At 42.1% G+C, this 16,891-nt stretch overlaps 1 protein-coding gene across 1 annotated transcript in view; it reads left to right on the forward strand.

The window, feature by feature from the left end:
- Positions 1–898: 898 nt before the first annotated feature.
- THBS4 (thrombospondin 4) overlaps positions 899–16,891 on the forward strand; it is a 57,182-nt gene continuing 41,189 nt past the window's right edge. Inside the window, exons 1-2 of the mRNA XM_037130786.2 lie at positions 899–1,179; positions 8,001–8,204. Coding sequence (XP_036986681.2) covers positions 1,095–1,179; positions 8,001–8,204 — 289 coding nt within the window. The 5' untranslated portion in view covers positions 899–1,094. The remainder of the gene's footprint in view (positions 1,180–8,000; positions 8,205–16,891) is intronic.

Below are 16,891 nucleotides of genomic sequence, written 5' to 3' on the forward strand. Positions count from 1 at the left end.
TGAAATATTTTTCTTCCAGTCAATCCACATTATTTTTAAGGGGCTCTGCCTAGGAGGAAGACTAATGCCTTATGTTTCTTCCCTCTCTTTCAGGTCCTACTCTCATACCTCTGAACTGTCGCATGGGGTCTTTGGGAGGGTGGAACAGAAGTGGACAGACAGAAAGTGAATTGAAAAGAAATTCTCCATAAAACACCACTGTCCTGTAAATGGTTCTGTCTGGATGAATTCCTTGAGATGTGTTTTATTTCCTTTTAAAGAAAAACACACAAAAAAATTTCCAACTTTCACTGTTCAGGTCTCAAAACTTGATGAGAAAAACTATTCAACATTTGAGGTATTCAAGAAAAGCTTGAAGAAATGAAAGAAGCCAACTGCTCCCTGGACCACTTTAGGAGAACAGTTCCCGGAGACCCTTCAGGTTTCATTCAGAAGGGAGCCCAAGATGAGCGTTAAAAGCCTGTGCAAACGATGTTCTAAAACAAACGGAGTACAAGAGGTGGAGGAACTGATGGCGTCCAAAGCTAGCAGGTCGGTGTCACTTTCTTCCTCCTTCGCCCTTTTCTTCCCCTTCATCTCCACCCTGTCCTCCTGTGCGCCTCTCACCAGCCCCCTGCTGCCCACACTCTCCTCCCGCCCCCGAAGCCCCTCGCCGTCCCAGGCCGCCTCCACGCCCACCCGAGGACTGGAAAGGTCCGGGGCTCCTGCGCGTCCCCGCGCTCACGCCTCCCTCCCCTCCTCCCAGGCTCTCCATTCTGGCCGCCCCCACTCTTCCCGGCAAAAGAGGATCCCAGCCAAGGGGGCCGCCCCGGCCTCGGCCCTCCCCCTCCCCGGGACCCGCGGGGCCATAAAGCGCCGGGCCGCGGCTGCCCAGCGTAGTCCACAGCGCTCCAGCTCCGCGTAGCGCCCAGACGCGGGCGCCGCCCCCGACGGCACCCCCGGACGCCGGTCCTGCCGCAGCCCCGCACCGCGCACCCTTCACCTGCGCCGCCGCCCGCGGTCCCACCCAGACACCGCGCGCCGCTGGAAGACACCGAGGCGGGACCAGCGCTGCCGTCGCTGCCGGGCGCCCGCGGGGAGCAGGGAGAGCCAACATGCTGGCACCGAGCGGAGCCGCCTTCCTACTGCTGCACCTGGCCCTGCAGCCGTGGCTGGGGGCCGGCGCCCAGGCCCCCCAGGGTAAGTGGGCTGGGGCTGCGGTGGGGTGACCGGCCCAGGCCCCTCGTTCGCGGAGCCCGCCGTCCGGAGCTGCGCTTGGGCGAGTGGGGAGACCAGCTCAGCAGCTTGGTTTCTGGGACCTCGCTGGGCCCCTCTGTGTCTCTCTGGGGCCCGAGTCAAAGCACTTTGTGATTGGAAGCCGTGATTAGATTACAGAATTTCTGAGAGTTCACTATCCAGCCATTAGACCTATTCCGTAAACAAGGGTTTCAGGAACGCACAACTCATTTTCAGTCGATGCAAAGACGTGCGGTTGGTTCCCTAGCCGACCCACTGCACGGCCTTACACCTCTAACATGACCCGCCTGCAGTAGCCTGGAACCCAGTTCTGTCCCCTTATCTTAGTCTGGCCGGCCTACTCCTCTCCCTTTGCCCCCTAATCCTTCCCTATGGCGCGACCGACGTTCACCCAGACAGACGGGGACCTGCATTTCCCGAGAGAACGGCGCGGCCTCCTTCGGTGTGCCCTACCACTCGCTTTTTCTGCTCTGACTCTGCTTGGACCCTAACACCTCCTTAGGGAATTGGCTTCATCTCTCGATTCCTGAGATGAACAGAACAGAGGGCTGAGAAATCGGTCTTTATGAAGAAGTAAAAATTCGATAAATCCAGTGAAAAGACACCTGGATAAACCTCAAACCCCTTTGTAAGATGGGATGAAAATAACCATTAGGCAGACAGCAATTAAGCTTAAACAAAATTTTTTTTATGTAAAGGCCAAAATGAAGAAATTATTGGGTTGACCAAAAAGTCCATTTAGTTTTTTCCATAAAATAAATGACACATTTTTCATTTTCACCGATAACGTTATTGATTTGGGTAGTTTCAGTATGTCAGCCGTCTCCTGCTATTGGCTTCTAGTAGGTAGAGGTCAGGGGTGCTGCTAATTATCTTCCAATGCCTGAGACAGCCCCACAGCAAGGACTTATTTGGCCAAAATGTCAATAGTGCCAAGAAACTTCACAAACCACGTTTGACATGTTCAATCAGTCACAGCACAAATACACTGCACAAATCTTTTTGTGTGTGTTTGTTGCATTTTTACCTTTCTTGAAATAATAAAGCATCATACATAAACAATGTTGCTTATTTTCTTCCATCTTCAATAAAGGGCTGCATAAAAATTCACCAATTTTTATTTTTTAAATGCACGCTGATATGACAGCTATCATTATACAATCTAACAAAATTGTTTTGAATGAAATTAAGAAGCAAAAGATTTATACGATCTGAAGAGAAACCAAGGTAAGAATGAAACACTACTAAAAACTAAGTACTACTAAAGCCAACTTACGGGAAAAAACTAAATGAACTTTTTGGCCAACCCATTAAGCAAGAAAAGATCTTAGGTGATGACCTTCACCTGTTTGAAACTGACGCCTGGGTTGATTTATTCGTAAGGAAATAAAGCTGGAAGAGACAGCACTTGAAGGAAAGGTTCGTCCTCACCGGGCCAGAATGAAGAAGGCCTGGGAGGATGTTCCCAAACCCCTCCCCCTCCCGTTGCAGTCATCACCTGTTTCAACTTTGCATTTCACCAAATCACTTGTTTTTATTCCAGACCAGCCAACCAGAAGTGTAGTTTCAGGGGGTACTGTACTGCTTTTCGTCTGTGTTGATAAGTTTGAAATGCTGTAGTTGATAATATTTATTCATTGTGACCTTGCTTCTAGAAAAAGAAAGCTTTTTCTTTAATTGAAGTATAATTGACATGTAATGTTAAAGAGTTTCAGGTGTACATGATTTGATACTGGTGTCTATTGCAAAATGATCACCAGAACAGTTCTAGTTAATATTAATCACCATATGTAATTACAAAAGTTTTTTTCTTGTGATGAAACCTTTTGAGATCTACTCTCTTAGCAAATTTCAAATATACAGTACAGTATTATTAACTGTAGTCACCATGCTGCACATTGCATCCCTGTGACTTATTAATTTTATAACTGGAGGTTTGTACCTTTCATCTCCTTCACCCATTTCACTCATACACCCACACCCACACCCAACTGTCTGGAAACCACAAATCTGTTCTCGGTATCTATGAGCTTGGGGGCGTTTTTGTTGTTGTTGTTTCTTTATTTTTTTCAGTTCCACATGTAAGTGAGATCTTACAGTATTTGTCTTTCTCTGACTTATTTCACTTAGCATAATACCTTCCAGGACACAGGTGGCAAACACAAGGCCCCGGGCTGAATCCGGCCCTCCACCTTGTTTTATCAGGCCCGGCATCTGGTTTCCACGCAGCAGCAGCACAGAGCTCTCACTTAACTGTTAAGGAGCAGTTACGTTTATACAGTGCTAACATTACGTTCAGCCCTTTGAAGGCCACCTCGAGGCTGATGTGGCCCCTGGTAAAAATGAGTCGACACCCCTGTTCTAGGTCCATCCATGTTGTCACAAATGAGAATGTTTCATTCATTTTATAACTGAATAATATTCCATCGTGTCTACATACATACACACCATATTTTTTGTATCCATTCATCTATCTGGGGACATTTAGGTCGTTTCCATATCTTGGCTATTGTAAATAACGGTGCAGTGAACTTGAGGATGCATATATATTTTCAAGTTAGTGTTTTTGTGTTTGTTTTTAATATTTTATTTATTTATTTATTTTTAGAGAGAGGGGAAGGGAAGGAGAAAGAGTGGGAGAGAAACATCAATGTATGGTTGCCTCTCACATGTCCCCTACTGGGGACCTAGCCCGAAACCCAGGCATGTGCCCTGACTGGGAAGTGAACCAGCGACCCTTTGGTTCACAGGCCCGAGCTCAATCCACTGAGCTACACCAGCCAGGGCTGTGTTTGTGTTTTGATGAATGCCCAGAAATGGAATTGCTAGATCATATGGTAGTTCTAGTTTTACGTGTCTGAGGAACCTTCATGCAGTGTCCCCAGTGGCTGCACCAGTTTACATGCCCACCAGTAATACATAGGGTTACCTTTTCTCCACACCCTCACCAACTCTTGGTGCTTATTTTCAATTAGCCCAACAGGTATGAAGTGGTAGCTCATTGTGGTTTTCATTTGCATTCAATTACTGATGGTGAGCGTCTTCACGTGTACTCACTGACCACCTGTATGTCTTCTTTGGAAAAATACCTATTCAGATCTTAGGCCCATTTGAAAATCAGATTGGGTTTTTTTGCATCATGTGTCCTTTATATATTTTGGGTATTAACTTAGCAGATATATGATGTGCAGATATTTTCTCCTACTCAATAAGTTGCCTTTTCATTTTGTTGATGGTTTCCTTTGCTGTGCAGCTTTTTAGTTTGATGGAGTCCCACTTGTTTACACTTGCTCTTGGCAGTGTAACTGTTAGACCCACACACTAACACCATTAGACCTTTTAGGCAGCAGGTTTGAATCTATAGGCATAGTATTTTAGGTTATGTGAATTTTGACATTTGAACACACTATGTCCTGGTGAGCTACAGGAATGGGTTTTGCTTTTGCTCAGACAGAGCTGTCTGTTTTCTTATTTTTTTGTAAATCCTTACCAGAGGATATGTTTACTGATTTTAGAGACAAAGAGACAGAGAGACAGACAGAAAGACAGACAGAAAGACAGACAGACATTGATTGGTTGCCTTTCCTATGCTCCCTGACTGGGATCAAACCCACAACCTAGGAATATGCCCTGATGGGGATTTGAACCCACAACCTTCTGGTATACCAGAGATGACCAACTGACCCCCTGACCAGGGCAACAAAGCTGCCTGTTTTATGCAGACTTGTAATCAGCCTATAGAACCTAAATTATCTGGTTAATGTAGTTGTGGTAGATTATCTGATTAAATCAAGTTTCTGATAGATTCTTTTATTGAGTTAATTACCTTGCAGTTATCAGCTCAACTGGATAACTTGTTTATCTCCTTTCTCCTCCGAGCTAGCCCGGTTAGTCTCATTAGGATGTATTCAATTTCCATAACGCAGTCGCTCCTTGGTAGCAGTAATTTCACCTCTAACACTAGAAGGTTGTGCTTGGATCCTGGTGCTATTACTGAACTGTAATAACATTACAAGGAGATCGCAGTGTCCCGTTTCCTTTTCAAAACACTCTCCAAATTCATTACTAACTAATCCCAACTCTGCCTCTGGAGAGAAAAGCCAGTGCATTAGACACACTGAACAGATTGAAGAAGGGGTAAATTTAGCTTGAGCTAATTTATGGGAGCGATCATAGTCAGAACAAGAATCAGGAATTCTTGTTTAGTTTTAAATGAAATTTCCATCCTTTAAACACACATGTCCTCCTGAAGACGCTTTGTCCTGAATAGAACTTTCAAACACATTGCCCTCACCGGCGGAAATATGAAGTTTCCAGTTCTCTGGAAATTTAAAAATTCCATTTCTCTTTTGAAGTACAGCAACTGTAGTCCTCATGTTGGGGAAGTGGGGTGCTCAAAGGAACATAATAGATGTCCTGCTTTCCAATATTTCTGGTAGGAAATTCATTATTATGTAGGGCCCTAGGTCCATGTGAAAGAAACAACACAGGTTCAATCTGAAGACAGGTTGTCTTCCAAAAAGAGTAGATTTTGCCTGTTTGTTTTATAACTTTTGTTTCCTTTTCTTAATACAAAAGCAACATATGTTCCTCGCAAAAAAACAAAAATAGAAAACTGGATCAGCAAAAGGAAATGAAATTCGAACAATTATAATTACAAGCTAACCCAGAGATCACTGCTATTCACGTTGGCGTTTTGTTGTGTTGCCTTTCAATTTTTTTTCTATGCAAACATATACATTTCAAGTGGGATCCTGTTATGTATAGTTTTATAATTTTTTCCAACTAATATATCACGGACATTTTTCCATGTCTGTAAGTAGTCAGCTGCACTACCTTTATTAATAATATTCCACTTTTTAGAAGGACCAAAGTGCATTTACCCAGGGCTCTAACAGAAGTTGTTCTCCGTGTTTTGATATTATCAATAACCATTCTTTGAACAGCGGCAGTGCCCTGGGGCGGCTCAGTCTCTGTCAAGCCCTCCTTCTCTGCTGACGACACTTTGCTTCTTGACAGTGCTGTGCCGACAGAGCTTCAGGTTTCCCGCCTCTTCCATTGAATTTTGACGTAATTCTCCCCTTAACAGAAATTCTAAAATTACCACTGGTGGTGAATATCTTTGTACCTAAATAATTTTCCATGTTATCCATATTTCCTCAGGATAAATTCTTTTAAGCAGAATTGCTAAGTCAAAAAGCTAGTAAGTATGCCTTAGGGCCTTTGATACTATTGTTTAAACTTTCTTCAAAATGTTTATTCTAATTAGATCTTACCCACCAGTATATGAGTTCCCATTTCCCTGAACCCTTACCAACAGTTAGGGATTATTGTGTTTATTGTTCTTGCAACTTAGTGAAAGTAATACAATTTAGGTTAGCAATTCCTTCGTCATTAGCTAAGCATATGAACATTTATATGTAATTATTTGCCATTGTAACTCTTCTTCTGTACATTGCATTTTCATGTATTCTGCCCATTTTTCTATAAGGATACTTGTTTTATTGATTTTTAAGAGCTACTTATAATTATGAATACTATTACACTTTCAGTAATCAGATTGTTGTATCCAGGAGACAGCAAGACCCAAATTTGGCCATTGCCTTTTAAATAACTCCACATGTACTCTTTCATACCTTTCTTAAATATTAAAAAAAAATGGAGAGAAAGTGCTGCTGGTCTGATCCAAAGCGACTTATCCTTGACTGTTGTGGCTCACTCAGCTGGTTGGGCATCGTCCCATAAAACAACAGGTTGTTGGTTCGATTCCCAGTCAGGGCACACACATAGGTTGCAGGTTTGGTTCCCTGTTGGGGGGTGGAGGAGCCAATCAATGTTTTTCTCCATCTATTTCTCCCTCTCTTCCCCTCTTTCTTAAAAAAAAAAAAAAAGCAACTAGTTTTGTATACCAACTCCATCTGTCAGGTTATAGTCAAGAAATAAAAACCACATTATTTTGTTTTGTTTGTGCATTGGGATTTTTTAACAGAGAAATATTGGAGAACCGTAAATATACAAAGGGAATATTTAGGTCTCACAAAGGTAGAAAACCACTTTTTAAAATTTACATTCTTTTTTTTTAAAGATTTTATTTATTTTTAGAGGGAAGTGAAGAGAGAGAAATATAAATGTGTGTTTGCCTCTTAAGCGCCCCCTACTGGGGACCTTGCCCACAACCCAGGCATATGCCCTGACTGGGAATCAAACCAGCAGCCCTTTGCTTCACAGGCCTGTGCTCAATCCACTGAGCTACACCAGCCAGGGCCGCTTTTCTGACCCTTTATCTCCCCTCACATCCATGCTATATGCTGCATTCCCTCTATCATTAGTCACTGCCTAGAAAAATACGATTGGCCGTGGTCTAGGAGGTACATGAAGAACCCTAAGGACACCACTACTTGGGGAACTAAGAAAAGCGATGACTTGGATGCTCTCACCTTGGTCCCCTTGCACTTTAAGCCTTCACTGCTTTGTCCACTGGGCATTTTCAGAGCCACTTCTTCAGCCAAATGCAATTCTGGTCTTTGCAACCTTAGTCTTCTCCTGGGAGCTATAACCTAATGGTAAATATTGTGCTATATGTCTTCTGGTTCAAATGTCTAGCCACCATAAGCTAAAGAACTGGGGAGTTTGTCAGTGTGGAAAATGACCACATTAGTGTACATTACTTTATAGCTTTCTGTCAAATTGTCCCCCCTCAAAAAAAGTGTTTGCCCCAAAGTTAAATCTTTCACTGATGATCCCTTTCTCTCCATTCTCCCCAGTTTTTGACCTTCTTCCGTCCTCCAGCCAGAGGCTGAACCCAAGCGCTCTGCGGCCAGTCCTGACCGACCCCACCCTGAATGAGCTCTATGTGATCGCCACCTTCAAGCTGCAGACGAAGAGTTCCGCCACCATCTTCGGCCTTTACTCTTTAACTGACAACAGCAAATATTTTGAATTTACTGTGATGGGACGTTTAAACAAAGGTAAGCAAATTTGCAGAAAACATTTTCTTAAAAATCCTTTTTTCATTCCAATATTTGAGATCTACTTTTCTTAACATGGTTCCCTTGTACAATTCTTTTTCTTGTCCACTATTCCTTTCAGTTTTCAATACCAAATTCTTCTAATTGTACATTCACCTATGAAGGGAGTTTGAATTGATGTTGAGAGAAATAATGAAGAGTTGCCTTTGGCCAAAATGCCCTCTGACATTGTCCATCATGTTATTCTGGATCCAGTCCTGGAAGGGATTGGATCCAAGACAATGAGGCCACTATCTCGGTCAGCTCAGGCTGCTTATAACAAACGCCAGAAGGTGGCTTGAACATCAGACATTTGTTCTTACAGTTCTGGAAGCTGGTAAGTTCAAGATCAAGCTGCCAGCAGATTCAGTTCCAGGTGGGAACCTGGGTCCTGGCTTGTAGGCAGCCCCCTTCTCACTGTGTGCTGCTGAGGGGAGAGTGAGCTTTTTGCCTTCCTTTTCTTATGAGGACACCAACACCATCATGGGGGTTCCATGCTCATGACCTCATCTAAATCTACCTCCCAAAGGCCCACTTCCCAATACCATCACATTGGGGGTAGGGCTTCAACGTAGGGATATTGGGGGGGATACAAACATTTAAAGCATTACAGTCACCCACACCATTTTATATTCCCTTGGAAGCATGTCACCTAGCAGACTGACTGCATTTTTGCTGCATATAATACACTCCCATGTATAATGCACACCTGCATGTTTGGCCCAAATTTTCAGAGGAAAAAAAATCTGAAAAAAAATTTTTTATTTTGTTCCAATTTTTAATTCAATTATTTATTTATTTATATTTAGAAACAAAACTGATTATCATATTCGAGGGTATTATATTGCGTACAGTTACCATCATTGCTTTCTACAGTTATACTTCTAAAGCATAAGCATAAATAAAAACAATAGCCCTGGCTGGTGGTGGCTCAGTGGATTGAGCACCAGACTGCAAAGCAAAGAGTTGCTGGTTCAATTCCCAGGCAAGACACATGGCTGCGTTGTGAGCCAGGTCCCCAGTAGGGGGCGCTTTGAGAGGCAACCACACATTGATGTTTCTCTCCCTCTTTCTCCCTCCCTTCCCCATTCTCTAAAAATAAAAAAATAAAATCTTGTTTAAAAAATTTAAAAACATTTATATAGATACAGAATTAGTGCCACCCATGTATAATGCACATCCTTATTTTTCCCTCAAAAACTTAGGCAAAAAAAATTGTGCATTAAACACAGCAAAATATGGTAACTCCCAGCTCTGCCAGCACCTTTCCAGACTTGAAGGAGAAACTATACATCAGCCAGTAGAACTAAAGGAACAGCTCTCTTTTCCACCTCTTTTGTGCCAGTTTACACAGATCTGTCACCTGTTCGGTCCCTCTACTGTTGAATGTTTTACTATCAAAGTGAGTTACTGCAAGTATAAAAAATGGCTCTCAGAGAAAAAGGTCACTACTTTTTCATCCCTTTCCCTTCCACCCGTGCCCTGGGGACAGCACCTGTTCCTGCTTATTGAGGAATGTGACAGATACATGTTTTGCTTTTAATAAAAAAATTTTTTTAGAAGATGACCAGTCCTTCTGGCTAGATTTTATATTTATTTCAGTTTGCTTTACAAAGTATTTTAGATACTTAAAGTGCTCCAGAATTTTAGATTCTAATTGTGACTGAACACTTAAGTCAGCAGGCTTTAGGAGCTAGAAGATATTCCTAATCCTTAGCTTTCATGGGACTGTAGAGTTAAAAGCAAGAAGGATTGAGGCTTTAACCCCTTCCTTCAAGTCAAATCCCAACATCCTCTTTCCCTTCTCTGACCCCACTCACAAGTCTGCAATCTCTGTGCCTCACGGCCTCTCAGGTTGTGGTGAGGCTTTATATAACAGTCTGGGCACACAGTTCATGGTTCAACCATTCCTTCTTCCTTTGCCCCATCCTCAGCCCTGATGGGATGTGATTTCACCCATCTCTCTGCCTTGAATTAGCCCCATTTTGCCCGACATCTCTTGAAAGTACTGCTCATCTAATAACCCAGCTACTCAGTTCGTGCTCTGTAAAAGCCACCCTCCTTCATCTAAAGATCAGTAGCTTCTCACTGAACTGTCTATTTAAATGCATGAAAGATTTTTCTTTTAGCTCTCTCAGCCTAGTGGTTAAAAGGCCCTCTGCAGAGGGCATTTAACTGCTTCTGACTCTTCACCCTCACTGAATCTCACCCTCATTTTCTGAATTGGCCAGCATCTATGAACCCATTGTAGAAAGTCTGTGTTGCCTAGAAACACAAGGACGCAGCTTACCCTGAACTGATTCTTTCTGTTTAGTGAGCTGAGACAGTGCTGGATAGATGGGCAGGTGGATGGATAGGTAAGAGGGTTGTTAGTTTGCTTTGAAGAATCACCAGTCATGTGATTCCACTGTAAATCCCAGCTGATCACCATGTTAGAGGAAAAGATGAAAGGGATGATGAACACCTCTGTACATCCACCCCCAGCCTATTAGAGGTGAGCAATAGCTCCTATAGAATACTTTTTAAAAAAGAATCTGAGCCCTGGCTGGTATGGCTCAGTGGATTGAGTGCTGGCTTGCAAACTGAAAGGTCACCAGTTCGATTTCCCATCAGGGCACACGCCTGGGTTGCGGGCCAGGTTCCTGGTTGGGGGTGTGCAAGAGGCAGCCAGTCCATGTATCTCTCGCATGTCTTGATATTTCTCTACCTCTCCTTCCCCTTCCCTCCCCTCCCCTCCCCTCTCTCTAAATATAAATAAACTATTTTTTAAAGAGTCTGAAAACAATCCATAAATGAAAATTCCCAGAAAACAAAGAGGAATTGATAGTAGTATTAGAGTTTAGAAAGTTGAAGAATGTAACATAGAGAAATTTCACTAGAGCAAAAGAGAAAAGCACAGAGATTTACCATCACTGGTGAATCTGAAAGTTCTAGGAGGGGGCAGCAGCAGCCCGTGCTGAGTGGAACACGAAAAACTCACTGCATCCATCAGGCCCAAGGAAAAGATGTGACACATGGCGGTGAGTCCCCATTGCGATATTCAGTGTTGGGCCACACAGGCCTGACATCATTTACAGGAGAGGGGCTCGTCCTGGAAGGTGAGCCCCAGTCATCACCCAGCTGGCAAGACTCCGCTGATCTGTCCTTTCGATTTGCATGGCAGACTGAAACAAATCAAGATGTATCTGTACTGACATAAAACCCCGAGTGGGAAATAAGACCCATCTTTCCCTCCCTGAAAGGCCGAGATTTGGGAGTGGGTGACTACACAGATAGCACCAAAGAGCAGGATTTGGTTGTCTGGGCCCTCAGAGAGTTCCTACCACAAGCTAAAGTGCAGCCATGAAGACTGCGAAGACTAGGTTTGCCACTGAGCAGTCTGCTTCTACTCTCACACTCTCCGAGTCGTCTTATCTATAGTGACCTCATTACTATTTACTAAGCATAATAACTTGGATCAAGTTATGTGTGACACCAGACACCTTTCGTGACTTCCCATTCCAAAGTAAATAAGGCATAAACACCCCAGCTGTGCATTCAGGGCTTTCTACTGCATGACCCCCAACAGCCTTTCTAGTTTATCTGTCCTTCCAACCCTCCATGCAGCCATATCGGTTGTTTTAATGAACCAGCTCCCATTCCCTGGACCCATCCATGCTGTGATTCCTTGTCCATCCTTGTGCTCTTGCCCTCTGCTCCCCCCGTACTTATCCTGCACACCTTCAGATAGCAAAATCCTACACATGCAAGACCTGGCTGAAAAATTTTTCTTATGCCTTTTCTTATTTGACTTTGTATCTCTATGGGAGGCACTAATCTTAGTTTGTCTTATACTTGAATTATTTCTAGTTCTTATCTTTCTTAAATCACCTTTGTGATGAAAATAAGCATTTTCCAAAAACCATCTGACTGGATAAAAGATATGGTTGATGCTTTTCTAGTATCTGGCACAGAGACAGCTTTCCAGTTAGTATCCCACCTTTGAGTCACAGCAGAAAGTCTTCACGACTCTGTCACTATGAATACAGCTCTAAGTTGTTCTTGGTTTCAATTGCTGTCTCTGAAGTAGGGATGCAATAATAGTTGCTTTACAGGTTCATTGCAAGAAGTGAATTATATAAAGTATAACAACTACTTTATACTGTGAATCTCAATAAGAATGTCAGGTTCTTCTAGAAAGAAGGAAAGAAAAGAGGAGAGGGAGAGAGGGGAAGAGATAGGTGTCTCTCTAAGCAACTTCCAAAGATGATTTGGTAAATTCTTCTTGGCTTGCCTTGATGAAAGCTGCCCCTTTTAGAAAAAGCAAATGAGAAGAACTGCTTCTTTTGTTGTTGTTATTTTTTACTTTTTTTGTTTCATTTAAAATGTACACTCAATATTATGTTAGTAAGGTGTACAGCATAGTGATTCATTACACATACTTTACAAAGTGTTCCCTTTGAGATTAAGAAAAATACAAAACTCATAGACACACACAATTGTATGGTGACTACCAGAGGAAAGAGGGTGGAGCTAGTAGAAGAAGGTAAAGGAGGGATAGATGGTGAGGGAAGGAGACTTGACCTGGGGTGGTGAACACACAATACAATATACAGATGATGTATTATAGAATTGCACACCCGAAACCTATATAATTTTATTAACCAATGAAACCACAATAAAAAAATACCAAAGTGTTCCCCTCAATATTTCCAGTTTCCACCTGGCACCATACGTAATTATTATATTATCATTGACTATATTTTCTATGCTATACTTTATATCCCTGTGACTATTTTTGTGACTACCGACCTATACTGAGAACAGTCTAAATTTGATCTCCACAGAAGAACAACTTGTTGGTGTGGAAATGAAGGGAATCCCAAGACTTTGCAGCAATGACTGGAGTCAGTCAAGCTCCTAAGCCTAAGCTCAGAGGAGGTCAGATTGTTTAGGGTAGTGGTTCTGAAGGCTGTGAGCTAAAGGGAGAGATGGAAGAGTTCAAAAATTAGAGCTCAGAACCCAATAATAATGGATAAGAAATGAGGTGTCTCAAACATTTATAATAATATTTATGGAGCCCTGATAATGTACTAGGACTATGTGAAAGGCTCAATGCTCATTTTCCCTTTTAACTTTCACAATATTCTTATTCTTAATGAGCTCAATTTTAAAGTGGTTATCTATAGAAAATGAGAGAATTTTAGTGAACTTAGGATAAACCCCTAGTGGGGTATGTTATTGTTCATGTATTTTATGATTACCTGGAAAAGAAAGCTGGGGTTATTTGGAGACAAATGGGTTTACTAAAAATAAGTCATGCCAACTTTTTATGTGAGTAAAGATTCTAAGCTGATCAAAAAGATGCTGTGAGCATAATGTATCTTGACTTCAGAAAAGATGTTATTAAGTTGCTCATTCTATCATTCTGAACAATATTAAAAGAATGAGCTCAATAGATAGTACTGTGAGGAATTGGGAAGTTGCCTTATAGAAAAGTGGTAAGATGTTTTGACAAGTCTCTGTCTTGGATATTTAACTGTTCGACTTATTAGTGACTTAGTATTTTATCATGTTTGTAATTGGCACAAAGCTACAAAAGACAGCCATGAACATACTGGATGCCATGATTGTGGTTTATAAGGCTCTACTAGATCAAATTTAACAAGAAAAAGATGTAAGTCCACCACCTAGGAGTGAAAAGTAAATTGCAGAAGAACAGGATGTGTGAAATCTGTCCCAAGAGTTCCATTCAGCAACATTAAGAACCAATCAGTGTTGAGCATAGCACCTGATGTAGTAGTTGCTCAAAAATGTTTGCTGATTGAGTGGACAAATAATCACAATGGATGCAATGGATTTTAAAAGTTACTTAAATTATAGCTGTATTAATGCATACATGTGGCCAGATAAGGGAGCTAATATAGTAGTCCTACTATTCTCTGAATTATCTATGCTACATGTAGAATACTGTGTCTAGTCCCTGGACACACTTCACAGGGACACTGACCAGTCAGAGATTACCTTAAGAGTCACCCAAACAGCACCCTTTTGCACCCCCTTTTTTTTAACCACATCATCAGTCAAAAAGTTAAAGGAACTAGAAAAATAAAAAAGCTGGACAGAATACATGAGAGAGATAAAAGTTGACTTAAGATATGTGAAGAGTACCATTTTGATTGAGGATAAGAATAAATCTATCTATAGTTCTGAAGAGGAAAATTAGGACCTATTGGTGGAAGCTAGAGATCAGAGGAACCAAATACTGGCTCTGTTTTAGGAAAATCTTGGAGGGAAATCCAAAAGTGATATGGTTTTCTCCACAAAGTAATGGGTTCCTTGTTACTGGAAATGTGGTGGGAGAGGCTGCATTTGTATTGAGGGAATTTGTGAAGTGAGATATTTAGCTGGATGACTCATATTCTCCAGCTCTTCTAAGGCTAGACAGGTTTCATGGGCAAAGGACCTGAATGATGCGTATCCCAGATCCTGGGGTCTGAGGCATTATGGATGAGATGAGACAAATTCACATGGACCACAGAGTCCCATGGAGGAAAAGGGATGGCGTGGCTTCTCTCTCAAGAGGAGAAAAAGCCTCAGAGCAACTCGGCCACTCTCTCAAGAGGAGAGCGCCTCGAGCCTCACCTTGACAAGTTTTTATTGGGTTCAATTTGCACAGGAATACAGGGTGTATGTGTAAAGCTCACCAATCATTGTCAGGCAGAAATGCTTAAACAATATATAACATTCAAAGAACTCTGAGGGCTTATTCTGAGTCAGGGTCAGATAGTTAAAGGGCCATAAAACTTTGGGGAACAAATTCACTTCCTGCTTGGACCCTTATCATTTAAATTGAGGGTATTAGCAAAGTAGGTTTCATCAGATTTTATGCATTGTTTCTTAGGCCTGATTGCCCTAGGGAACCCGCCCTTTCCAGCACAGGGCCACACCCACCTCAGACATTGTTTCAGGCTTAAGGCATTATTTCAGGTTTAAGTCAGGCAGGGGAAGTAAGGCAGCCAAGAGATTAGGAGACTTCTTTTGGAGAGAATGAGGACTCAGGCTATAACAAAGCTGAGGGACGAGGGTTCATCACTCTCTTTTTCTATAGCCCCCCCCCCCCAGTCCTTCCCTGGGTGCACATTGTGATTGTGCCTGTCTTAGGTTGTACCTCTTTTGAGGAATCTTACCCATCACTGGCTAACCAGTCATCCACCAGGGGCCAAGCAGGGTGAAGAGAAAGGGGGCAGAGGTGGTGTCCCCACAAGAAAGATAAGCTTTGTCTCCTAAGTGGCTTATGGTTCCAAGGTCCTTTACTTAGCCTTAGTCATGGGAGATTACAGCTTCTGAAACCAGGCAGGGCAGTTCCTAGCACCTGAACAGACACTTCTCCAAAGACATATAAGAAGGCCCAAAGTCACATGAAAAAGTATTCAATGTCACTAGCCATCACAGAGATGCAAATTAAAACCACAATGATCCCACTTCACACCCGTCAGAATGACCATCATTAAATCAGCAAACAAGTGCTGGTGAGGATGTGGAGAAAAAGGAACTCTAGTGCACTGTTGGTGGGAATGCAGACTGGTGCAGCCACTATGGAAAACAGTATGGAATTTCCTCAAAAAACTAAAGATGGAACTGCCTTTCAATCCAGTGATCCCACTAAGAATCCTAAAACACCAATTCAGAAGAACCTATGCACCCCAATGTTTATTGCAGTGTTATTTACAATAACCAAGTGCTAGAAACAGCCTAAGTGCCCATCAGTTAATGAATGGATCAAACCACAGTGCATTTACGCAATGGAATACTATGCAGCAGAAAGAAAGAAGGAGCTCCTGCCCTTTGTGACAGCATGGATGGAAGTGGAGAGCATTATGCTAAGTGAAATAAAGCAGGTGGTAAAAGACAAATACCGAATGATCTCACCTATAACTGGAAACAAAACAAAAAAATGAGCCATATCGGTCATTGGTTCAAAATAGAACCAGAGACATTGAAATAAAGAACAAATTGACAGTGACCAGAGTGGAGGAGGATAATGGGGAAAGAAGAGTAAGGGGCAAGGAAAGGAGCATGAGTTGAGGACTCAGGGGCATAGACAATAAGGGAGGGATTGCCTGTGGGGGTGATAGGATAGGTGTGAGTAATGGGGAAAAAGGCAGGACAACTGTAACTGAACAACAATAAAAAAATTGCTTTGCAACTCTCTTCCTATAACATGTCCTTGGGATTCTGTGCTTACTGCTTTGTCACCTACCAGATACTTGTGTACAGTGTTGAATCTCATAATTTTTCAAAATATAAAGCTTTCTTCATATGTTCAGTAGAATTCCTGTGCTTCCTTTCAATAGATGATTCCTTTGCTCTGTGTGTGTACGTACTCTGTAAATTTGGCATTTGTTCAAACCACTTTAAAACATTTTTTGAAACACACAGATTACATTTGTCATGTCTGGGAGTCACCCAGAGTACTTTCAGGAAAAGCAATTTGATGATTTACTCTCTATATATATTTCCAAGGCACTAAAATTACAAAGACTGAGTGTATAGGGCATAATGATAAATAAGCAAAGGCAAACAAGGATATCCATCACAAGAGACATTAATGGCAAGAAGGCTTTTTTAAAATGTACAATTATTTAAAAAGAAGAGGAAAGGTTGAC

This window comes from Artibeus jamaicensis, unplaced genomic scaffold (genome assembly GCF_021234435.1).
Source record: "Artibeus jamaicensis isolate MK-2021 breed Jamaican fruit bat unplaced genomic scaffold, CSHL_Jam_final contig_373, whole genome shotgun sequence".
In the NCBI taxonomy this organism is placed as follows: domain Eukaryota; kingdom Metazoa; phylum Chordata; class Mammalia; order Chiroptera; family Phyllostomidae; genus Artibeus; species Artibeus jamaicensis.